At 37.7% G+C, this 25,288-nt stretch overlaps 1 protein-coding gene and 1 non-coding gene across 2 annotated transcripts; one reads left to right on the forward strand and one right to left on the reverse strand.

Moving 5' to 3' along the window:
• The first annotated feature begins 2,460 nt into the window (after positions 1 to 2,460).
• On the forward strand, positions 2,461 to 2,568 carry LOC148563015 (small nucleolar RNA R71). The gene has a single exon (XR_015888239.1). It is a non-coding gene; the product is annotated as a small nucleolar RNA R71 (small nucleolar RNA).
• Positions 2,569 to 17,478: 14,910 nt separating this feature from the next.
• Positions 17,479 to 17,934, reverse strand: LOC148563016 (uncharacterized). The gene is made up of 2 exons (XM_088491126.1): positions 17,773 to 17,934; positions 17,479 to 17,667 (listed from the first exon to the last, which is right to left on the reverse strand). The coding sequence occupies exons 1-2, from the start codon at positions 17,932 to 17,934 to the stop codon at positions 17,479 to 17,481; spliced, it is 351 nt and encodes a 116-aa protein (XP_088347252.1).
• Between the last annotated feature and the right edge of the window lie 7,354 nt (positions 17,935 to 25,288).

Consider the following 25,288-nt stretch of genomic DNA (forward strand, 5'->3'; position numbering starts at 1 on the left):
GGCTCCATCCATCCTTGATTGGTCTGACCTTGATGCATATTCCTGCTGTAACTTCTATTTCCTTCAACAAAGTTAGAGCCAAACTCAAAGCGAGAGGGGTGAGAATTCATAGTAGCAAATAAAATTAAAAAGGAAAAACAAAAATAAATAAACAAGTAAAAGAAAAATATTTACAATAACCAATAATAAGGCACACGTTAGCAGCTCCCCGGCAACGGCGTCATTTTGACGAGCGGGATTTTTGCCAGTAAATAATGTCATAAAAACAGTCGCGTTGTAGATATAGTTTCTAAACCAACAGAAATCCCTTTCGTGCAAACGTTTTGGTTGTCACAAGTAACAAATCCCTTAAAATTGATAACCGAGTATTTAACCTCGGGTCGTCTTCTCAAATAACTGCAGGGAAGTATGTTCTTATTATTGGTTATGGAGATTGTAAAATTGGGGTTTCAAGAATGAGGAACGAGTAATTTAATGGCAAGTAAATTAAATGACAATTGAAAATAGATAAATACTGTAAAGCAAACTCTTGGTAAGGTATGAGAAATTAGAGGTCATATCCTAGCTATCCTTAGCAATGATGATGATGGTTGAATCCTAATTCCACTTTGTTAACCTTTACTAAGATAAAGGAAGGTCAAGGGATTAATTGGTTTGATCTTCAAATCCTATTTATTTCCTAAGAAAAGATTGGGATTACGGAAGTTCAATTCAATTAACAAAGATAACAATTATCAATTATGCTGTTGAATTGGATAACTCCTGAGTTACTGATTTCTTAACCAAGACCAAAAGGGGAAAAATAAATCTACTTGGAATAAAAATGTCTTCAGAGTAAAAGCAACAATAGCATGAATAAGAATAATCAATATTAAACTGAAATACCTCGAATAACATTAATAAAGGAGTAATCTGTAACATGAAAGGATTCATAAAGTAGCTTGCAAAAGTAAACAAAAGGAATATTGAACCTGATTAAAAGAGATAATCCTGAAAGTGAATAAAAATCCTAAATCTAAATCCTAATCCTAAAGAGAGAGAGAATCTCTCTCCAAACTAGATCTAATTCAAGGAAAGTAAAAATTGGCGAGCTCTCCCTGAATGGATGTATTCCCTCACTTCATAACCTCTGGTCTATGCCTTCTGGACTTGGATTTGGGCCAAAAAGGGCTTCAGAAATTGCTGGGAGCATTTTCTGTAATTTCTGGTGCGTGGCCTCTGTCACGCGTCCGCGTGGGTCACGCGGTCGCGTCGTTCGGAGATTTTCCTTGCCACGCGGTCGCGTCAGTCATGCGGCCGCATCGCTGCTTCTGCGCGCTTGGCACGCGATCGCGTCGTCCATGCGATCGCGTGGATGCCAGTTTCTTCAAGGACTCCGTTTTGTGCTTTCCTTCCATTTTTGTACGTTTTCTTTCCATCCTTTGAGTCATTCCTGCCTTAGAAGATCTGAAACTACTCAACACACTAATCACGGCATCGAATGGAAATAAAGGTAATTAAAATAATTAATTTTAAAGCATAGGAAACATATTTTTCACATACATCACATAATAAGGAAGGAGAAGTAAAACCATGAAATTAATATGAATAAGTGGGTGAAGGATTGAATAAATCACTCAAATTAAGCACAAAATATATCATAAAATATGGGTTTATCAGACCCACGTCCTCCTCACTCTTTCCAGGTTCGGCCATGTTGGTCATTGTTATGGCCTTGCACTCTCTCTTGGGATTTTCTTCTGTATTGCTTGGGAGAGTACTGGGAGGAGTTTCAGTAATCTTCTTACTCAGCTGGCCCACCTGTGCCTCCAAATTTCTAATGGAGGACCTTGTTTCATTCATGAAACTTAGTGTGGTCTTGGATAGATCAAAGACTATGGTTGCCAGGCCAGAATGGCTCTGTTCAGAATTCTCTGTCTGTTGCTGAGAAGATGATGCAAAAGACTTGCTATTGCTAAACCTATTTCTTCCACCATTATTATTATTGAAGCCTTGATTAGGCTTCTGTTGATCCTTCCATGAGAAATTTGGATGATTTCTCCATGAAAGATTATAGGTGTTTCTATAGGGTTCTCCCATGTAATTCACCTCTACTATTGCAGGGTTTTCAGCATCATGAGCTTCTTCTTCAGAAGATGCTTCTTTAGTACTGTTGAATGCAACTTGCAATCCATTCAGACTCTGAGAAATCATATTGACTTGCTGAGTCAATATTTTGTTCTGAGCCAATATGGCATTCAGAGTATTAATTTCAAGAACTCCCTTCTTCTGAGGTGTCCCATTGTTCACAGGATTCCTCTCAGAGGTGTACATGAACTGGTTATTTGTAACCATTTCAATGAGTTCCTGAGCCTCTATAGGGGTTTTCAGATGAAGAGATCCTCCTGCAAAATGGTCCAATGACATTTTTGACAACTCAGACAGACCATCATAGAATATACTTGTGATGCTCCATTCTGGAAGCATGTCAGTAGGACACCTTTTGATCAGTTGCTTATATCTTTCCCAAGCTTCATAGAGGGATTCTCCTTCCTTCTGTCTGAAGGTTTGGATTTCCACTCTAAGCTTGCTCATCTTTTGAGGTGGAAAAAATTTGGTCAGGAAAGCACTGACCACCTTATCTCAAGAGTTCAGGCTTTCCTTAGGTTGTGAATCCAACCATGTTCTAGCTCTGTCTCTTACAGCAAAAGGGAAAAGCATAAGCCTGTAGACCTCGGGATCAACTCCATTGGTCTTGACTGTGTCACATATTTGCAAGAATTCAGCCAAAAACTGATGAAGATCTTCCATTGGAAGTCCATGAAACTTGCAATTCTGCTGCATTAGAGAAACTAATTGAGGCTTAAGCTCAAAGTTGTTTGCTCCAATTGCAGGAATTGAGATACTTCTTCCATAGAAGTTAGAAGAGGGTGCAATAAAGTCACCAAGCATCTTCCTTGCATCTCCACCATTGTTATTAGGTTCGGCCATGTCTCCTTCTTGTTCAAAAATTTCTATCAGGTCCTCTCCAGAGAGTTGTGCCTTAGCTTCCCTTAGCTTCCTCTTCAGAGTCCTTTCAGGTTCAGGGTCAGCTTCAACAAGAATGTTCTTATCCTTGTTCCTGCTCATATGAAAAAGAAGAGAACAGAAAAGAATAGGAATCCTCTATGTCACAGTATAGAGATTCATTTATGTGAGTAGAAGAAGTAGAAGAGAAAAATTCGAACACAGAGAAGAAGAAGGGGTAGAATTCGAAAATAAAATAAAATAAAATAAAAATATTTTTGTTTTTATTTTAATTATTAGTTAGAATTTGAAAATTAAAAAGAGAAATAAAATTAAAATTAAAATTTGAAACAATTAGTTAATTAAAATAAATTTTGAAAAAGTGGGGAGGAGTTTTTGAAAATTAGGGAGAGAAAAGTAGTTAGGTGGTTTTGAAAAAGATATGAAATAGTAACACAAACAAAAAGTCAAGTAGTTAATTGAAAAAGATTTGAAAATCAATTTTGAAAATATAAGAAGTTAAAAAAGATTTTGAAAAAGATGTGATTGAAAATCATTTTGAAAAAAAAAAGATTTGAAAAGGAAATTAAAAAGATTTGATTTTTGAAATTAAAGTTGATTACTTGACTAACAAGAAACTAAAAGATATGATTCTAAAATTTAAAGATTGAACCTTTCTTAATAAGCAAGTAACAAACTTTAAAATTTTTTTGAATCAATCACATTAATTGTTAGTAAAGATTTTGAAAATCATTTTTAAAATTTTCAAAAATCATAAAAGAAAAATGAAAAAGATTTGATTTTTGAAAAAGATTTGAAAAAGATAGAATTTTTAAATTGAAAATTTGACTTGATTCATAAGAAACAATTAAATTTTAAAACTTTATAACTAAATCAATTCAAATCTTCGAAATTTATGAGAAGAATAAAGGAAAGATATTTTTTATTTTTGAAATTTTAAGAAGAGAGAGAAAAACAACAAAAAGACTTAAAACATGAAAATTATGAATCAAAACACACAATGCATGCAAGAACACTTTGAATGTCAAGATGAACACCAAGAACACTTTGAAGATCATGATGAACATCAAGAACATATTTTTTAAAATTTATAAGAAAAGACACACATGCAAGACACCAAACTTAGAAATTTTCAATGTTTAGACACTAACAAATTGAAAATGCATATGAAAAACAAGAAAAGACATAAAACATAAAAATGCAAAGATCAAACAAAGAAAATCATCAAGAACAACTTGAAGATTATGAAGGACACATGCATGAATTTTCAAAAATTTAAAGGAAAATTAAAAAGATGCAATTGACACCAAATTTAAAAATTGACACTAGACTCAAACAAGAAACACAAAATTATTTTTGGTTTTTTTTTTATTTTATAAAAAAAATTTTGGATTTTCGAAAATTATTTTGAAAAGCAAAATAAAGAAATTCAAAATTTCTTATAAGAATTCCAGGAATGATGCAATGTTAGTCTAAAACTCCAGTCTAGGAATTAGACATGGCTTACTAGCCAGCCAAGCTTTCAGTGAAAGTCCCGGTCCAAAACACTAGACATGGCCAATGGCCAGCCAAGCTTTAGCATATAAATCAGGCATACAACAGCTGAATTGATGAAAATCAAAAAGCTCTTGTGATGATGAGTTGAAACCTCGGTCCAAAAGGTTAGACATGGCTTCACAGCCAGCCAGACTTCAACAGATCATCATGAAACTCTAGAATTCATTCTTAAAAATTCTGAAGTCATAGAATAATTTTTTTTCTTCTTGAAATTAAAAAAAATAAAAACAAAAAGTTTAAAATTAAAATAAAATTACCTAATCTGAGCAACAAGATGAACCGTCAGTTGTCCAAACTCGAACAATCCCCGGCAACAGCGCCAAAAACTTGGTGCACGAAATTGTGATCTCAATGGCGCCAAAAACTTGGTACGCATTATCATAATCTCAATTCTTCTTCACAACTTCGCACAACTAACCAGCAAGTACACTGGGTCGTCCAAGTAATAAACCTTACGTGAGTAAGGGTCGATCCCACGGAGATTGCCAGCTTGAAGCATGCTATGGTCGTCTTGCAAATCTCAGTCAGGCAGATTCAAATGGTTATGGGATTTTGGTAATTAAAATATAAATAACAGAAAATAAGATAGAGATACTTATGTAATTCATTGGTGAGAATTTCAGATAAGCGTATGGAGATGCTTTGTTCCTTCTGAACCTCTGCTTTCCTACTGCCTTCATCCAATCATTCATACTCCTTTCCATGGCAAGCTGTATGTTGGGCATCACCGTTGTCAATGGCTACTTCCTGTCCTCTCAGTAAAAAAGGTCCAAATGCGCTGTCACCGCACGGCTAATCATCTGTCGGTTCTCGATCATGTTAGAATAGGATCCAGTGATCTTTTTGCGTCTGTCACTACGCCCAACACTCGCGAGTTTGATGCTCGTCACAGTCATCCCTTCCCAGATCCTACTCGGAATACCACAGACAAAGTTTAAAATTTCCAGATCTCAAGAATGGCCACCAATAATTCTAGCTTGTACCACAAAGACTCCGATCTTTCGGAATGGAGGCTAAGAGATAAACGCTCAATCCAAGGTAGAACGGAAGTGGTTGTCAAGCACGCGTTCATAGGTTGAGAATAGTGATGAGTGTCACGGATCATCATATTCATCATGGTTGAAGTGCAAGCGAATATCTTAGAATAGGAATAAGCTTGAATTGAATAAGAAAATAATAGTACTTTGCATTAATTCATGAGGAACAGCAGAGCTCCACACCTTAATCTATGGTGTGTAGAAACTCTACCGTTGAAAATACATAAGTGATGAAGGTCCAGGCATGGCCGAATGGCCAGCCCCCTAAATGTGATCTCTGAACATAAAATTATTCAAAGACTAACCAGAGATCTAAAATAAATCACTAAAAGTAGTTTTTATATTAAACTAGTAGCTAGGGTTACATAAGATAAGTAAATGATGTAGAAATCCACTTACGGGCCCACTTGGTGTGTGCTTGGACTGAGCATTGAGCTTTCATGTGTAGAGACTCTTTTTGGAGTTAAACGCCAGGTTGTAGCCTATTTCTGGCGTTTAACTCCAGAATAGGGTAGGAACTTGGCGTTTGAACGCCAGTTTGCGTCGTCTAAACTCGGGCAAAGTATGGACTATTATATATTTCTGGAAAGCCCTGGATGTCTACTTTCCAACGCAATTAAGAGCGCACCAATTGAGTTTTTGTAGCTCTAGAAAATACATTTCAAGTGCAGGGAGGTCAGAATCCAACAGCATCTGCAGTCCTTTTTCAGCCTCTGAATCAGATTTTTGCTCAGGTCCCTCAATTTCAGCTAGAAAATATCTGAAATCACAGAAAAACATACAAACTCATAGTAAAGTCCAAAAATGTGATTTTTATTTAAAAACTAATAAAAATATACTAAAAACTAACTAAATCATACTAAAAACTATGTAAAAACAATGCCAAAAAGCGTATAAATTATCCGCTCATCAATCACCAATCACCTTAGTGAAAAGAGAGGTGTCATCTTTGGTGATGATGAAACCAAGCCGTTGTAGGACACCAGAAACCTTCATGTGGCACTCGTTGGGTGCTTGTTTCAGCCCATAGAGGGACTTGGAGAGCTTGCACACGAGTTCACTTGGACCTTCATCATAACCAGGTAGCTGAACCATATAGACATCTTCATGCAAATTACCATTTAAGAACACATTATTAACATCTAGTTGATAGATGCTCCACCCTTTTGAGACTGCTAGAGACAACACCAATCAAATTGATGTAGGATGCACTACAAGACTGAAAGTTTCCTTGAAGTCCACAACTGGTCGTTGGCTAAAGCCTTGTACCACTAGATGTGCCTTCTATTTTTGTAATTAGCCATATGCATTGTACTTTATGCAAAAGACCCATTGACAGCCAATTGAAGTTCTCCCTTTCGATAGGGGGTACCAATTTCCATGTGCTTGTTCGCATCAACGCACTGTATTCATCATCCATTGCCTGCTTCCAGTAGAGGATTTTTAATGACTCTTTATAATTCTTGGGTTCAAGTTGTGGTGTGAGCTGAGCTTGGAATAATTTTAGTTTATGAATTCCATTCTTGGCTCAAGTGATCATGGGGTAAGAAGGTTGAATGTGTTGCATAATAGTGTTTGTGGCTAGTGGGGGTGTAGTTGTTGATGTTGCTGAAATGACTTGATTGGTGAGTGGTGAAATAGAACTATGAGAAGAAGAATATGAAGGATCTGGAAGTGGTTGAGGTTGTGTTGTAGGAAGTAATGTGAGGACAGGTCTAGAAGGAGATGGTTCAGCTGCTTCTAAGGAGGGATTCGAATCACCAAAGCCAATTTCGAATGGGAATTTCATCTCATCAAAGAACACATGAGTTCTAACAAGTACTCTTCCAGATTTTGTCAAACATCTATATCCCTTCTATTGAAGAACATAGCCAAGAAAAACACACGGCTATGATCTGTCATCCATTTTGTGAGTATTGTAAGGCTTGGTATATGGGAAGCATAAACAGCCAAATGTTTTCAATAAGAGCTAATTCGGTTTGACTCCAAATAACTTCTCAGTCAACGTTGCATTTTCTAACACTGGAGTAAACAAGGAATTAATTAATCTTATAGCAGTGATGAATGCATCATCCCAAAATTGTTTTGGCATTGAGGCAGCTGCTAGCAAAGTCAGTCCCGTTTCAACTATGTGTATGTGCTTGTGCTCGGCAGCCCCGTTTTCTTCATGCTCATAAGGACACGAGAACCTCGAAGCCACTCCTTTTTCCTGCACACACTTATCCAAGCTCACAAACTCTTTAGCATTATCACTTTGCACACACTTAATCTTAGTATCAAGTTGTAATTCAACCATAATTTAAAAGTTTTCAAAAATAGATCTGATTCGTGACTTAGAAGACGATATGTAAATCCAAGTGAATCGAGAAAACGCATCAATAAAGTGAACGTAATATTTGGAGTTATTCATCACTGAGGCAACAGGGGCAGGACCCCAAATATCTATGTATATCAATTCTAAAGACTTTGTGTATACAAAATTTGACTTTGGAAAGGGAAGCTGATGTGCTTTCCCGAGACAAAAAGCAAAACAAACAATGTTTATTGGATTTAATAAAGATTGCAAGATCTAAGAACTTCATTAACTATTGACACTGATGGATGCCCAAGGCGAGCATCCCATAACTGTGCATCTTTTGTTGCTGGAACTGAAGCAAGAAAGCAGTAGCATCACCATTTTGCCTAGGACCAAATCTGGAAAACTTGTATAATCCTCTATTAACTATTTCTCAGAGTATGACCTCCTTGGAAACCTTGCATTTAACAGCACAATGATCATAATGAAATTCAAGGAAAACTTTATTGTCTTTTGCAAATTGATAGACACTTAATAAATTCTTGGAAATTTGAGGTACTAAAAGAAGTTTTCTAAGCAAGAATTGTTTCTTATTTAGACCTAAAATGAAAATCGAGTTTTCAAAATGGCTAATTGACAAACATGAACCATTGCCTATTGTCACCTTTTCTAAACTACTATATTCTGTTTTCTCAATAAGATTGTGCGCATCAGCTGCCATGTGATGAGTGATTCCAAAATCTGGATACCAATCTGGATCTTGCAATGTCACTAGAGTTGCATATTCAGATTCATTTTACATCAAAGCATGTGAGTAAGAAAGATTTGCTCCTAGAATTTGTGAAGCCATTGAAGCTGTTGATTCAGATCATGCATTGCCATAACCAGAATCATATCTGCACCAACAATTAAGAGCAGTATGTCTAACCTTATTACAGATTTGACACTGTGTTGGCCTTGAACCTCCTCTACCATAATTTTGAAACTGTGACTGTGTACCTTTGCATACTCTCGCGAATCTTCTATTTCCTCTACCACGATAAACATTTCTTCCTCCTCTGAAACCTCCTCGTGCATGATAATACACAGGTTGAGCTTGCACAAAATTCTTAGGTCTCTTGTACTTTTCCAACAATTCTTCATGCACCATAAATAACACTTCAAGTTCTCCCACTGACACTGGACTGGATCTGGCTGAAATTGTGGTGATAAAGGACGTATACTCCTCAAGCAAGCCATTCAAAATAGCTTTAACATGATCTAAATGGTTGATTACAGCTCCAACACATACCAAAGAGTCTACTACTTTCTTAATTTCTAGCAGATAATCACTAGCCGAACCCTCTTTCTTCATATTTCCTAATTTGTTCTTCAATTGAAAAATTTGTGCAGTAATTTGGGACACAAAAAATGTTTCTAACATGTTTCCAGATTTGATGTGCATATACACAGCCAGACATTCTTGTAGTGAGTCTTTTGCTAATCGAAATAACAATATGTATATCTCGTTTCCACTGTAAATGAAATAAGATACGGTATCTGAAACGTGTATATCTTGTTTATACTATAAATGAGATAAATGATAAGTTATGATGTTTACACTGTAAACGAGATATGGTACGACAAATTTTTAGCAGCTAGAAAAGGAGTTACAACCATTTGTATTCTCCACAAATATTTTACTTCTTCTTCTCTTCCATTTTTCTTTTGAAAATTAAGATAAAATATCTAGTAGTAGTGGATATGTGATTGTAAATGTGTATCTCAATTGTCATATGAGAAACAGTGATACTGGGGTGATATTTGAGTGTGATAATCCCATTCTGTTGCTTACTCGATGAGTAAGTTCTTTGTTCGAGCTAAAGAGTTTGATATTGAGGAGCGTTTGTGCTAGTAGGAGAAAAGAGGTTAGAAGGGTTGAGTATAGGTTGCTAGCACAAATGAAAATTGGAGTTTTTTGATTTCGTCTGTTTTGGATCCATGGCGACGAGCATGTGCAACTTATGTTTGACATTCATGGGAGAATCATGGCGGAAAGAGTGATAGAGCTTTCTACAGAGGTTGGTGATGTTGGTGGTGGTGGATCTGGCCACTCAAATTTCGTACATGATGATCTACCTCTTGCACCATCACCGCTACACTGTGTTAGCCTAGTGGAAGACATGGACATGAATGGTGAGGAGTCCGATGAAAAGTACGTTGCCGATAGCAATGATAGTTGTTCTTCTGAAGATGATGAGGAGGAGGAGTTTGTACCAGAGATGTTGGACGCATCAGTTCGGTATCTTCTACCTGCCTTGTATGGTAAATATGGTGGTGTGTTGCTTATTGGGGTGGCACAAGACAATAACAGTAATATCCTTCCAGTGGTGTTTGCAATTGTTGAGTTTGAGAGTACGGAGTCCTGGTCGTTCTTCCTTACCAACTTGAGATGACATATAACCCTACAAGAAGGCCTGTTAACTTATCTAATAGATCCCAGGCGATTAAGGCTACACTGAGAGCTGACGATAGTGGTTGGCACCCTCCTAGAGCATTCCATGCTTATTGTATCAAGCACATGGCCGCAAATTTCATGTCTCATTTCAAGTCTGTCGAGGGCAAGCGATATCTCGTTAATGCTGCTTATAGCCCAAGCAAGGCTAGGTATGAATGGTACTAACGAGCGGATATTTTATACGCTTTTTGGCCTCATTTTCATATAGTTTTTTTTTATGTTTTGGTTAAGTTTTATTATATTTTCATAGGCTTTAGTGCAAAATTCACATTTTTGAATTCTACTTTGAGTTGTTGTTTTTTATGATAATTTCAGGTAAATCCTGGCTAAAATTGAAGAGCTTTGGAAAAGTCTGATTCAGAGACAGAGAAAGGACTGCAGATGCTGTCAGATTCTGACCTCTATGCACTCGAAGGAGCATTTCTGGAGCTACAGAAGTCCAAATGGTGCGCTCTCAATAGCTATGGAAAGCTATCATCCAGGGCTTTCCAACAATATATAATAGTTTATACTTTGCTTTGTAAATGAAGGCCCAAAGATGGCATTCAACGCCAGCTACTAATCTCATTCCTGGCGTTGGACGCCCAAACAGAGCAGCTGACGCCCAACGCCCAAAAAAGAGTCCAAAGCTAGCGTTCAATGCCCCAGAGGGAGTACCAACTCGTGGCATCACTCAAACTCAGCCCAAACACTCACCAAGTAGGCCCGTAAAGTGGATTTTTGCACTACAAAACTAGTTTATCTTATTTCTGTAGTTCATAGTTATCAGATTAGTAAATATAGAACAAGGATCACCCTTGTTCAGAACTTTTACCTTATCATCTTCTGCCTCATCTTTGCCCATTCGAACCTTTCATTACTTTTCTGTAAGCTATGAGTCACTAGCCTCCTAGGTTAAGGTTAGGAGCTCTGCTGACTTTTATGGATTAATAATATCATTGTTCTATTTCAATTTATGGTTGATTCTATTCTAAGATGTATCTTCATTCTTCATCCTAATGAATTGGGAGTGTAACTTGATCGTCATCCCTATTCTACATGGATTCTTGCGAGTCCTTGACGGGATAGCACTGAACCACAAGCTTGATTATACATCTCTTAGATGGATAATCCACAACTTCGTTGGAGACTTGGAGACATTAGTTTAGTCGAGGTACGGAGAGATTAGAGCCTTTGTGGTATAGGCTAGAATCAATGGAGCAACATTCTCTGATCCGGAAGATCCGACCTTGTCTGTGGCACTTTGAGTAGGATCACCAAGGGAAAGGACTGTAGGAGCTTTACCCCCATTCAGATTGGATGACCACTGACTTGCCGTTTGATCTGAAGCAGAGGAGATTAATGACCACTGACCTGGCGTTAGTCACTTACAGCCTGCCAGGGAATGAATAATCAGAAGTTGAAGTAGACAGTGAAAAAAGTTGATCCAGAAGAAGGAAGCATCTCTGAAGCCTCAACCGTTCTCTTATCATTGATTTCACACCAATTAAGTAATTCTATCTTTATTCTGTTGTTATGCATTTTTCCACAACAACTATATTTTCTATCCGCCTAACAAGATCTACAAGATAGCCATTGCTTGTTCAAACCAACAATCTCCATGGGATCGACCCTCACTCACCTGAGGTATTACTTGGACAACCCAGTGCATTTGCCGGTCTATCTGTCCGAATATTGTGGAGTCAATTTCGTGCACTAGGTACATGGATCCATTGAGAGGTTTGTTGCATGAGATGGCAGACTAGGCCGGTAGATTCAACAAGGAAATATGGTTACAACATTGCGACAACGATCACCAGTTTGGGCACATGACAACGAACCTCTCTAAGTGAATGAATGCAGTGCTTAAGGGTACGCGTTATTTACCGATTTCAGCCATCGTGCACTGCACTTACGACAGGCTACAGCAGTTGTTCATTGGAAAGGGCAGGAAGGCACAGGCACAGCTGGCAAATGGGAATCAAATTTTCTAATGGGTTATAGCTGCTATTGAGAAGAAAAGGGAGGGGATCTCGAAGATGCATGTTACTCACTAGGATATAACGGCTTCAGTGTTTGTGGTTGAGGAGTTAGAGCCTTTCGAGGGTTGGTCTCAAGGTTCATTCTGTGTTCGGTTGATGACGGGAACGTGTGACTATGGCCTTTTCTAGTCACTCCATTTCCCATGTCGTCGTGCGCTTGATGCTTGTGCCGCCACAAGCGTCAAATGGGGTCTATATGTTCATCCCATGTACAGGCAAGAGGCTGTGTTCAAGGTGTATGAGGTGGAGTTCCCGTACCATGTCTGAAAATCACAAAAACACCCACACACTAGCACCCACTACTACATTTTGAACATTTAGTAACATTTCTCTTTTAACATTTGTTAAGGTGTTAGTAATGGTTATAAAATTAAATATTAAGTAAAATTTATTTATAAATGTTAGCAAATATATTTAATTTTTAAAAAACTTCCTAAAAGTGTTACCTATTGTCAATTAAAAGTCACTCCCAAATAAAACAAATTTGAAGGGTAAATAGAAACCACTCGCAATCGTTCTCACTCCTCCTCACACTGTGAAACGCTGTAAACCGTATTTCGCTCCTCCTCAGACCTCAATCATCTCTTGCTCTGCCTTCAGATTCCAATTCTCGATTTCAATCTCCTCTGCGGTAAGCATTTTCTTTCTTCTTTAATTTTTTTCTATTAACGGAGTTCTTCAATTTCTCAACTGTTGTTGATTTCGATCCAGATCTAAATTATCGCTGCTTGTTGTTGCTGCCTCTACTTTCCACGTTAGCTATTGTCATTGTCACTGTCGATGTGTAAGCCATCCGTTGCTCCTGGCTTTGTAGTCATCGCAGAACCGCCTCCGATCTCGGTCCCCGCCCTCATGCATCGTCTCTGTCCCTGCAAACGCGAATGTCGCTGCTGATGACCCCGCGAGAAAAGCAGCTTTACTAGACTTGTCAAAAGATGTTCTGATTTCTCTATTATTGTTGTAATTTGCTACTTTCTTCGTAATTGTTTCTGAGAGTAAGTGATTTTCTAGATTTAGAGTTAAATTTGATTCAGTTCTAAAATTGGATACTGAAATCCTGCTTGATCTGACATTGCTGTTGATTCGTGTTGTTGTTGTTCTGGTTGGAGTTCAAATTTGAAATCTGAAATTCCTTTCATAGATCATATCTGTGATACCATGGCAGTAATGTAAGTAATGCAAGAGTGTGATCCATAAACACTTCAGCTCATTTTTAACTTTTTTGCATCAAATTAAGAATCAAGAAATAACATCATAAACATATAAATGTATTAATAACAGTTAATTAAGAGAGCACCAGTGCAGAGCTTTATTTTATTTTCTAAAAATCTATTTTGATACTTATATCGTCATGCCTGTTCTTCTAAAAGCTTAATAGTTGGATAGAGGCATTTTAATGATTTTATAACTAACATGCAGTTTCACAAAGAGTCTATTGGAGTTGAAGCTTAAGCAATGCATATGTTCAGTTTACCTTCTTTGAAGTTTAATTTATATTTAAACTTTCGATACTATGCCATTAGTTATCTATCATAGATTAATTGGTCAAAGATTAATTGGTCAAAGAGACTTTGATACTATGTCATTAGTTATCTCTCGAAAAGGTTTATTGGTTTAAGTTGTAAGCTAAAGTCTCAAGGATGAATTTAGTGTGTAATGAAGTTAGTATTGTTTGCATTCAGCAAGTAGACTATCTCCTATTGCATTTGGATTTTCTTTTTTTAGTTATCTCATGTCAGTAAACTTTTATATAAGTTATCTTCTTTTTCAAATAGTCCACTTGATATAAGTGCTGTTGAAAGATCACTTGACTTTATGTATGGATGATAAGTACTAATATTAATATTAATACCCCTGCTTTTAAATTATTGATTGGTTCTTAGAATCTGAGTAAAACATTTATATGTTATTTTATATAGGTTTATGGAACCTTTGACAACAAGAGATTATCCAGAAAGCATGAAATCTATAGTTGGAAGTAGATTGCCTAAGTTTTCTAAAGAGCAATCTAAGCAACTCATACATTCATATGATTTCATTAGATTGAACTATTATACCACCAACTATGCTTCCAATGCATCTAAGCTATTGTCTGCAAAACCAAATTATGCCACTGATACTCATGTCAATTTTGCAAGTAAAGACACTTTTCTTTATCTTTCAATTAATCTCTCTCTCTCTCTCTCTCTCTCTCTCTCTCTCTCTCTATATATATATATATATATATATATATATATATAGTTTTTGGTTTTAGTTCGGGTCTCCCGACTTCATAGACTGACTCGAGGTGGTGCCCCCACTGTAGGTATGGCCTAACATCTCGTCGCGAGGGTTCCCACTGCGAGAGCATCCTACGACCGATATGCTTGGGTGACCTCGGACGTGAAGGACACCCCCAATCAGATGTCCTTGGAGGAACTTACGGAGTTCCGACAAGCCGAGTACCTATGCAGGGGAGGCCCTGAGGAAACTAACTACGAGGCAATCGTTCCCGCTGACCAGGAACGGATATTCCATCTAAACCTAAACACTCCCTGGGTCACCGATTGGATCTGGGTGTACAAGGTGATATTCACCAACTTGTGGGTTCGCATCCCCTTCTCCCCCTTTCAAATGGAGCTGCTTCACCGATGTGATGTGGCGCCGTCTCAATTGCATCCGAACAGTTGGGCTTCCATCGGCTATTTCGAGATGGTTTGTGAATATTTAGAGCTGCCGGCCTCCGTCGAGGTATTCTTATTTCTTTTTACCTTGACAAACCCTTCTAAAGAGGGGAGGGCCAAAAAAGGCTTCATGTCCTTCCGATCAGCCCAAGGTCGCAAGATCTTTAGCCTATTTGAAGATTTCTACCACGGTTTTAAAGATAAATACTTCAAGGTTTGCCCTGCTGAAGGTCGGCATCCCTTTTGGTTGACGTTGGAAGGGGAACGCCGCATCCCGACCTACTGGAGTTTCGAGGCGGGGGTTAACGCCTTTACAAAGGTGACATACAAAGGGTTGCCTCCCGAGAATAAGAAAGTTTCCGACGTTCTGTTGGCTATCTTCGGGAAGAACCACGTTAACCCCCATCTCCTCATGGGTGATCGTGATATGGCTAGGGGTTATGTAGGTGGGGGGTCGTTTGGTTGTATGCTCAATTGCTCATGTTTATTATTATCATTAATTTATTTATTTTTTCAACTGGTTTGCCGACTAACGAGCTTTCGCGTGTTGTTTCAGTGTCGATGGCTGGCGAGCAAGTTGGACTTGACACTTTATTCAACACATTTCTTCTTGAAGGTAGCGATGATGACTCTGCCACCCGTACTACGAGGTGCCTCACTCTTCTACTACTGAGACCAAGGTCCAGTCCCAGCCTACGTAAGAAGAGGCGGCTGGGACCAACTCTGGTCCGGGCCCCCAACCAGAGGTCGAAGTGGATGGTGGAGGACCTCAGGTTATCATCGTTGACAACCCAAGGAAAAGGAAACTGTCCTCCAGCCCTGAGGGGTCCTCACAGTGATGGAGAAGAACTTTGATGCAAGTAGCTTTATCGATTCCCAGCTCCTGCCTGGTACAAAGGATTTTTTCCTGGGCGGGGATCTTGCTTCTCAATCCAAGTGGGTATACCGCACCTTGCTCCGGGCTGCTGCCATAGCAAAGAAGGTAGAGCCCGGCTTGGCGGGAGCTCAGAGTTTGGAAAACAAGCTTCAATCGCACGTCAGCGCTAATGAGAAGTACAAAGCTGAGGTGAATTCGCTGTAGGCAGAGTTAGCTGCCTCTGAGGAGAAGGTCAAAACTTTCAACGCGACGGTTGCGCAACTTACCGAGTGGGAGCTCACCTTGGAGGGCCAACTCAACGCTGCTCAAGGTCGGGCAAAAGAGCTCGAAAAGGAGCGTGATGAGGCCCTCTCGTTGGTGACCATGGCCAAGGCTGAGACTGCTGAGCCTTTAAGAAAAAGTATAAAGAGACCGTGAAGCAAGGTAAGAATGCCATCATGGCGACCGAGGAGGCGATCAAGGCTCAAGTGAAGCTGTTAGCTCCCGATTTTGATACCTCGGTCGTCAGCATTTTTAAAACCATTAAGGATGGCAAGATCGTTGATATCCTAAAGAAGTGATGTAATCTCACTTGTTGTATCTTGGTTGGATTTTTGTAATTTGTGTAGATCTTTGAACACTTGAGTAGTTTTAGCAAACTCGTTTACCATTTTGTTGGTAGACAACAAATTGCTTGTTCACCATTTTGCTGGTAATTAACGACTTGCTTGCTGTGTTTGCTCGCCATTTTATCGATAATTAACTATTTGTTTGTACTTGTTTACCGTTTCATTGGTAATTAATGAAGCTAGGTCATGGCTTTTTCGTTTGAGTGCTTGAAACTTGGCCTTATTTAATAGCCGTTTATTGTAGCGTTTGCGGCTTCAGTGGCTCCCGGGGTGATCAGTCCCGGAATTCCATGTTGTTATGGAATTGGTTACCTTTACTTGGCAAAATGATTTGAATAGTTTGAATAATATTGAAATATGAAATGAGAAAAGAGACGATTAGCGTAGCCTGAACACAATTATATCATGATGAATTGCGAATAAACAACTAATGGGAGGTAATGCAACATGAAATGGAACGGGTCTTACTAAACTGGTACATTGCCTGCCATTCCAGCTTATAAGCACCGTTGCCGATTACTTCCTTTATCCTGTATGGACCTTCCCAATTTGCCGCCAACTTTCCTTCCCCCGGTGTCGGGAGACCCACGTCGTTGCGTTGCAAGACTAGATCGCTTGGCTCAAAATCTCTTGTTGATACTCTGGCGTTGTAACGCAGAGCCATCCTTTGTTTCAACGCCGTCTCCGACAAGTGGGCCATTTCTCTAGTTTCGTCTACCAAGTCCTTCTCCACGGCTTCCTCAACTCCTTCCAAGAGTAGTTATGGGCTCGGTTCCCCAATCTCTACTGGTATTATCGCGTTAACCCTGTAAGTGAGCTGGAAGGGCGTCTCCCCGGTAGATGACTGCTGCATTGTGCGATAGGACCAGAGGACCGACGCTAGCTCGTCTGCCCAGGTTCCCTTCTTCTGGTCAAGTCACTTTTTGAGGTCTTGTAGGATGACCTTGTTCGCTGCTTCGACTTGGCCGTTAGTTTGTGGGTGCTCGACAGATGAGAACGTCTGCTTTATCCCTAAACTGGTGAGAAATTCCCCAAACTTTTTATCGACAAACTGTGTTTCGTTGTCTGAGATGACAACCTTTGGGATCCCGAATCTGGCTATTACCTACCTCCACATAAATTTTTGGCAGTTTGCCGAATATATGCTGGCCAATGGTTTGGCCTCTACCCACTTGGTGTAATAATTGATGGCAACAATTAGGTATTTGACCTGCCCAGGTCTGACCGGGAAGGGTCCTAGCAGGTCGACTCCCCATTGAGAGAATGGTCGGGAGGCCATCAGTAGGCTTAGCTCAACCGTCGGCGCTTTGTGAAAGTTGGCTTTTTCCTGGCACCTCTTGCATTTCTTCACGAACTCCTTAGAATCCGACATCATTGAGGGCCAATAGTAGCCAGCCCTGACAAGCTTTTGGGCTACGACCTTTCCTCCGATGTGATGGGGCAACACCCCTCGTGGACTTCGCTTAAGACATAGTCCGTCTGGTCGGGGCGTAGGCACTTCAATAGAGGTTGGTTCAGCCCCTTCTTAAATAGCTGACCTTGTATTATCATATACTTAGCCGCTTCTCTTCTCAGTGCCTTTGCCGTCTTGTCATCATCAGGGAGCTTACCGTTTTCTAGGAGATCGATGATTAGATCTATCCATGAGGGGGGGTCGGCAGTACGTGCTATATGTAGGGTTACCGTTGGTTCCTTCACTAAACCTTGAATCAGAGATCGGTTCCTCATTCCTGGCTTTGTGCTTGCCATTTTTTATAGGAGGTCGGCTCAGGTGTTCCTCTCTCTCGGAACGTGCTGCACCGTGACCTCGTTAAACTCCTCACTCAGCATTTTGACCTTCTCCAAGAATTTTTGCAATAGTGAGTCTCTAGTCTGATACGTTCCATTAATCTGTGATGTTACGACCTGGGAGTTGTTGCACACTTCCACTCTGGAGGCCCCGACCTCTCTTGCCAAAAGTAGGCCGCCAAGAAGGGCCTCATATTCTGCTTGATTATTGAACACCGGGAACTTAAACTTGACTAATTGTTCATACACAACTCTTGTTGGGCTTTCTAGGATTATTCCTGATCCCCCGAATGTTTGGTTGGAGACTCCGTCCACATGGAGCTTTTACCATGTGTTCGGTGTCTTGGGAGGGTTTCCTGTTACTTCTACCAGGAAGTCGGCCATTGCTTGGGCCTTGATTGCATGTCTGGATTCGTATTGTAAGTCATACTGAGACAGTTCGATTGCCCAAGTCATCATCCTGCCCACAAGGTCGGGTTTTTGCAGCACTTGGCGGATTGCTTGGTCCTTCCTGACGATTATCTGGTGTCCTTAGAAGTATTGTCGTAACCTATGGGAGGAGGTCAGGAGCGCATATGCCAGGTTTTCCAGCTTACTGTACCTCAGTTCTGCCCCCTGTAACGCGTTGCTCACGAAGTAGACCGATTGCTGAATCTTCCCTTCTTCTCGTACCAGGATAGTTGCCAAAGCTTCATCAGTTACTACCAAGTACAAGAATAGCGTCTCTCCATCTCTGGGCTTACCGAGAACAGGGGGTGCCGAGATGATGCTCTTGAAGTGATTGAAGGCTTCCTCGCACGTCGGGGTCCACTCAAACACTATCCCTTTTTTCACCAAATTGAAGAACAGAAGAGCTTTGGCAGCCGACGCGCCGAGGAACCGGGATAGCACCGTGAGTCTTCCTGCTAGCCTCTGCACATCTTTAACACATCCCGGGCTCGTCATCCGCAGGATTGCTTCACATTTCTCTGGGTTGGCTTCTACCCCTCTTTGGGTATCATGAAACCCAAAAACTTCCCGGCTTCCATGGCGAAGGCGTACTTTAAGGGGTTAAGCCTCATGTTGTGCCGCCGAAAAGATGCGAACACAGTCCCTAAATCGCTGATGAGATCTTCAGCCTGGGCAGTCTTCACCAGGATGTCGTCGACGTACACTTCTACCGTTTTGCCGATAAGATTGCTAAATACCTTATTCATTAGCCTTTGATATGTAGCTCCTGCATTTTTTAGTAATGGCATCACTTTATAACAGTACGTACCTCCTAGCGTTATGAACGTCGTCTTCTCCTCGTCTGGCCGGTGCATCGGTATCTGGTTGTAGCCCGAGTATGCATCCATGAAACTCAGAAACCGATACCCTGAGGCCGCGTCTACAAGAGCATCAATATTAGGGAGGGGGAAGGAATCCTTGGGGCATGCCTTGTTGAGATCGGAATAGTCCACACACATTCTCCACTTTCCATTGGCTTTCTTAACCAAAACTACGTTCAACAGCCAAGTCGAGTAGTCCAGTTCTCGGATGAACCCTGCTTCTAGCAGGCTGGCCGTTTGCCTGGCCACCTTGTCAGCTCTTTCCTTGGACATTTTCCTCCTTTTCTGTGCCACCGGTTTAGCTTTTGCCTTAACGGCCAGGTGGTGTGACATGAATTGGGGGTCAATTCCCGGCATGTCGGCTAGTGTCCAGGCGAACAGATCGCTGTTTTCTCGAATCATTTCCACCAATGGTTCTTTCAAGTCATGAGGGAGGTTCCTGTTCACGAAGGTGAACTTTTCTTCCGAGTCAACGACCCTGAACTTCTCGAGGTCTCCTTCAGGTTCTGGTCTGGGTTTGTCGTCGACCCTTGGGTCTAAGTTAGCTAGGAAGACCCCAGATGCTTCTTTGGACTTTTTTCTCAAAGTGTTCGACTGGTCCCAGCAGTGGGCTTTCTCCTGTGTGTGCATGCGCACTATTGTGTGCGTACGAACGTTTTCTGAAAATTTACAGGGGTGTGCGTGTGCACAAGAGTGTGCGTATACACAAATAAAAACTTGGCCCTGCTCAGAGCGCGTACACAAGGGTATGCGTGAGCACACATCTCGAAAATCCTTATTTTGCCAGAACTAAAAAAATAGCTTTTGTTTCAATTTTCTGACGCCCATAACTTTTTCGATTTAAAGTATTTTTCATCCGTTCTTCGAATGTCATAAACTTCACAAACCCAATTTTCAATTAAAACAAGTTGGAAATAAATTAAAGATCCGGAAGCCAAGTTATAGCTCACCGAAATTTGGCCAAAACCAACTTTTCACTAACCCTTAAACCTCTATTTCATTAACTTACCATTCCCACATCAACCATTCCACACCTGAATTCAGTCCCTATATATACAATATACCAGCAAAATAATTTTACACCATTTTATCATCCATCATACATTAACATTACACAATCTCACATTTCAACAATTTCATCAGCACTTACTCAATATATGTATAATCATATCATCACCAACTCAATCATTTTTCACACTAATATCAATATAGCAACAATTACCATCACATAACCAACTCACATCATAAATATCAAGGATACTAAGCATTGTACATTTCCGTGCGTTCCAGCTTATTCTATGGTCATCTAGCCTAAGTTTTCATAGAATATTATATATTAAATGCAAACAATCTAAACCATACCTTGGCCGATTTCTGCGTAGTGATCAAGGCAACTCACCAAAATAAACACAGCCCCAAAAGTTCAATAAAACACTAGTGCTCAACCTCCACCAAATTCCAACGTCCACAATTTCAAGCTCCAATTATTTATTCACAACCTAATACATATTCATAACACATGTACACCCAATTTAATACCCAAAACGAAAATTCAGAAAATTTAAATAGAGTTATGGTATCCTCACTTTACCCAAACTTCGTATAAGTAAGAGTGAACGTTTTTCTCAAGCTAATTGGATTCTAATACATCAAAAAGCAAAGAAATTCAACACCACTAAATAATTTTTGAAAATTGGAGAAAGAAGAGGCTGAGAGTAATAAAGTGAATTACCTATAAAATTTCTTCAATAGAATCGTAGATCTCGATGCGGTGGTCGCGTGGCCGCAAACGGTGTGGTAATCGGAGCTCGGATAGAGGAGATACGATGATTTGAAGGTGGCATAAGGGTTTGGAAATGTTTATACGTTCTTCCCCTTCCTGGGTTGTTGCAGCGTGAAAATGGAAGGAAGGGGGAAGAATTAGGTTCATTTAATTTTGTTTTGGGTTGGTTAGGGCCCACGGGTCTGGTTAGGGCCCATAGGTCTGGTTTGGATCCAATTCAATCGGTTCAGTCCATTCAATCTAATTTTGAGCTGAATTCTTTGAAATTAGTGTCAAAATTTTCGTTTTGATGAGCTCTATCCTATTTTAATATAATATTCGCATTTCTAATTTTTTTTATTAAAAATAAATTTATTGACTAATTATTTACTAATTTAATGAGGTTTACACGATTTGTTTGTTCTTGACATCACAATGACGCAAAACACCTTACTCCTCAATAACACCGCACTACACCACTCTCATCCCTTTTTTAAAATTAAAAAGTGGGAGTTGTATCCTAAGAGTTAAAAAGATCGTCAAATCCTTTAATTATTTCACACCTGACTTTAATTAATACACGCAAAAAGATCAAATTAAATTTACTCATTTGACTATTATATTATGTTTATACAAAAAATTAATTATTAAATTAATTATTATTCATACATATATATATAGTTGATTTGATAGTTTTTTATATAAAAATAATATAATTGTATTTTAATATTTTTGTTAGATATAACTATTTATATACATATTTCTATTAGTTAAAACTTTTGTAAGAAGTAATTTTATAATATGGTATCAGGACTTTTATAACCAAAATGTTTAGAACTTAATTATTTCTGACACAAAAAGAAATATTTAATTTCAATATAAAAAAATAAAAATAAAAAAAAAACCTATACAAAAGTTCACAAAAATCCAAAAACAATTCATATTTTAAAAAGAAAGTTTTGCTTGAGAAAATGTGTTAGATATATAATTATTTATATATATCTTTTTTATTAACTTTAACTTTAAAAAAAAATGGTTTCATAACAATTTAACTATAAAAAATATTATATATATATATATATATATATATATATATATATATAATATTTAATTCATTTGTCATATAAATTTTATATTTTAATATATATTATTTTATATAAATAATTGATATTTAGTATATAAATATCATGATTGTTTAACTATACATATTGTATATCCCATATGATTTCCTCTCATAAGCTACAAATATTTTTCTTCTTCTTCTTCTTCTTTTCACCTATAAAACTAAATCATTTTGACTAGAGAGTTATTGTATCAAAAAATACTTATTTTTCTCTAAGTCGCTGCAGGTACTACCACTAATTATCTTCTCTAATCTCAATAGTAAACTATATCCTTCTTTTTCATTTTTTTCTCTTTCTTTTTCTTATTAAAAAAAATGTTTGAATGTTTTTAAAGTCGGTGTACTAAATATGCACTAAAAATATATTTTCTAGCTCAGTAATATTTATTAACTAAATAAAGGAATACATTTATAACAATTCCACATATCACAATGTTAATAATATTAACTATCATTTAATCTCTAAGATTGTCATTATTATTTTTACTAAATCAAAAAATTAATAATAATAACTTACATAATAAAGATGAATGAGATAATTAACAATATGAAATTCAAGACGATCAGTCTCTTTTATTTCAGGTCTTCTAAGTCTTATTAATTTTTTTAGGTTTGCTGCTGAATGAGCACTTAGCTTAAATGGAAGAAGATGAATTTGAAGAACAGAAGAGAGGAAAGTATGTGAGATTTCTGGTTGTGTGAGTGGAGAGTTATGTGAAAGGGATGGGGGAAAGAGAGAGATATATCACGGGTAGAGTTGGGAGAGCTGCATGGGCGATACGAGGAGGAGAACGCAAATCGGACGGTCCGATTAACGCAAATCTGACACATCAAATCGGACAATCCAATTTGTTTGTTTCTGATATCACAATGACGCAAAACACCCTATTCCTCAGTAACGCTGCACTACACCACTCTCATCCCCATTTTAAAATTAAAAAGTGGGAGTCGTATCTCTAAGAATTAAAAAAGTTGTCAAATTATTTAATTTTTTTACACCTAACTTTAATTGATAACGCGCTTATCCAATTTTATAATAACACGCAAAAGACCAAATTAAATTTACTCGTTTGACTATTATATTATGTTAATTAAAAATATATGTATATAAAAAAATTAATTATTAAATTAATTATTATTTATACATAAATATATGTATTTTAATATATATAGTTGATTTGATAGTTTTTTATATAAAAATAATATAATTGTATTTTAATATTTTTGTTAGATATACCTATTTATATACATATTTCTATGAGTTTAAACTTTTCAATAAGTAGTTTTATTATATGATATCAGGACTTCTATAATTAAAAGGTCTAAAATTTAATTATTGCTGACTCAGAAAGAAATATTTCAATATAAAAAAATATAAAAAATGAAAGAAAACCTATATAAAAGTTCACAAAAATCCAAAAACAATTTACACAATTTCAAAAAGAAGGTCTTGCGTGAAGAGATGTGTTAGATATATAATTATTTATGTATCTTTTTATTAACTTTAACCTTTGAAAAAAGTGGTTTCATAACAATTTTAACTATAAAAATATATTATGTATATATAAATAATCAACTACCAAATTAGATATATATATTTATATCTAAATATATAATATTTAATTCATTTACAATATAAATTTTATATTCTAATATATATTATTTTAAATAAATAACTGATTATTTAATATATAAATATCATGATTGTTTAATTATATATACCATATATTTCATATGATTTCCTCTTATAAGCTACCAATATTCTTCTTCTTCTCCTTCTTTTCACCTATAAAATTAAATCATTTTGACCAAAGTTAAAACTATTGTATTAGGAAATACTTATTTTTCTTTAAGCCATTGCAGATACTACCGCTTATTATCCTCTCTGATCTCCATAATCATCTTTATCCTTTTTTGTCTTCTCTCTCTTTTTCTGACTGAAAAAAAAATTATGTTTTAATGTTTATAAGGTCGGTACACTATATATGCACTAAAAATATATTTTCTACTCTGTACTATTTATTAACTAAAAGAAAGAAGACATTTATAATAATTTTATAGATCACAGTGTTAACAATTTCACAGATCATTTAATCTCTAACATTGTCATTATTATTTTTATGAAATCAAAAAATTTAATAATAATAACTTATATAAATAGGATGACTGAGATAATTAACAATGTAAAGTTTAGGACGATAAACTTCTTTTATTTTAGGTCTTCTAGGCATTATTAATTATTTTGGGCTTGCTGCTGGATGAACACATAGCTTATATGGAAGAAGATGAATTTGAAAAACAGAAGAGAGGAGAGTATGTGGGGTTTCTGGTTGTGTGAGTGGGGAGTGTATGCGAAAGGGATTGGTTTGAGAGAGAGAGATATCACAGATAGAGTTGGGGGAGCCGCATGTGCGACATGTGGAGGAGGTGCGCAAATCAGACAGTTCGATTAATACAAATCTGACCTATCAAATCATATGGTCTGATTTGTTTGTTCCTAACATCACAATAACGCAAAACACCCTACTCCCCAATAACATGCACTACACCACTCTCATCCCTATTTTAAAATTAAAAAGTGAGAGTCATATCTCTATAAATTAAAAAAGTCGCCAAATCCTTTAATTCTTTCGGACGGAACTTTAAGTGCTCACGCGCTTATCCAATTTTATGATAACACGCAAAAGACCAAATTAAATTTACTCCTTTAACTATTATATTATATTAATTAAAAAATATATAT

Source organism: Arachis ipaensis, chromosome B6 (genome assembly GCF_059453495.1).
Source record: "Arachis ipaensis isolate K30076 ecotype BB chromosome B6, ASM5945349v1, whole genome shotgun sequence".
Classification (NCBI taxonomy): Eukaryota; Viridiplantae; Streptophyta; class Magnoliopsida; order Fabales; family Fabaceae; genus Arachis; species Arachis ipaensis.

Excerpts from the sequence above, each read along its gene's own strand:
- LOC148563016 (XM_088491126.1), bottom strand. The coding sequence starts at position 17,934 with ATGTCGGATTCTAAGGAGTTCGTGAAGAAATGCAAGAGGTGCCAGGAA. Across the intron at positions 17,668-17,772 it reads TCCCGGTCAGACCTGGGCAG|GTAATAGCCAGATTCGGGAT; the intron begins GTCAAATACCTA and ends ATGTGGAGGTAG.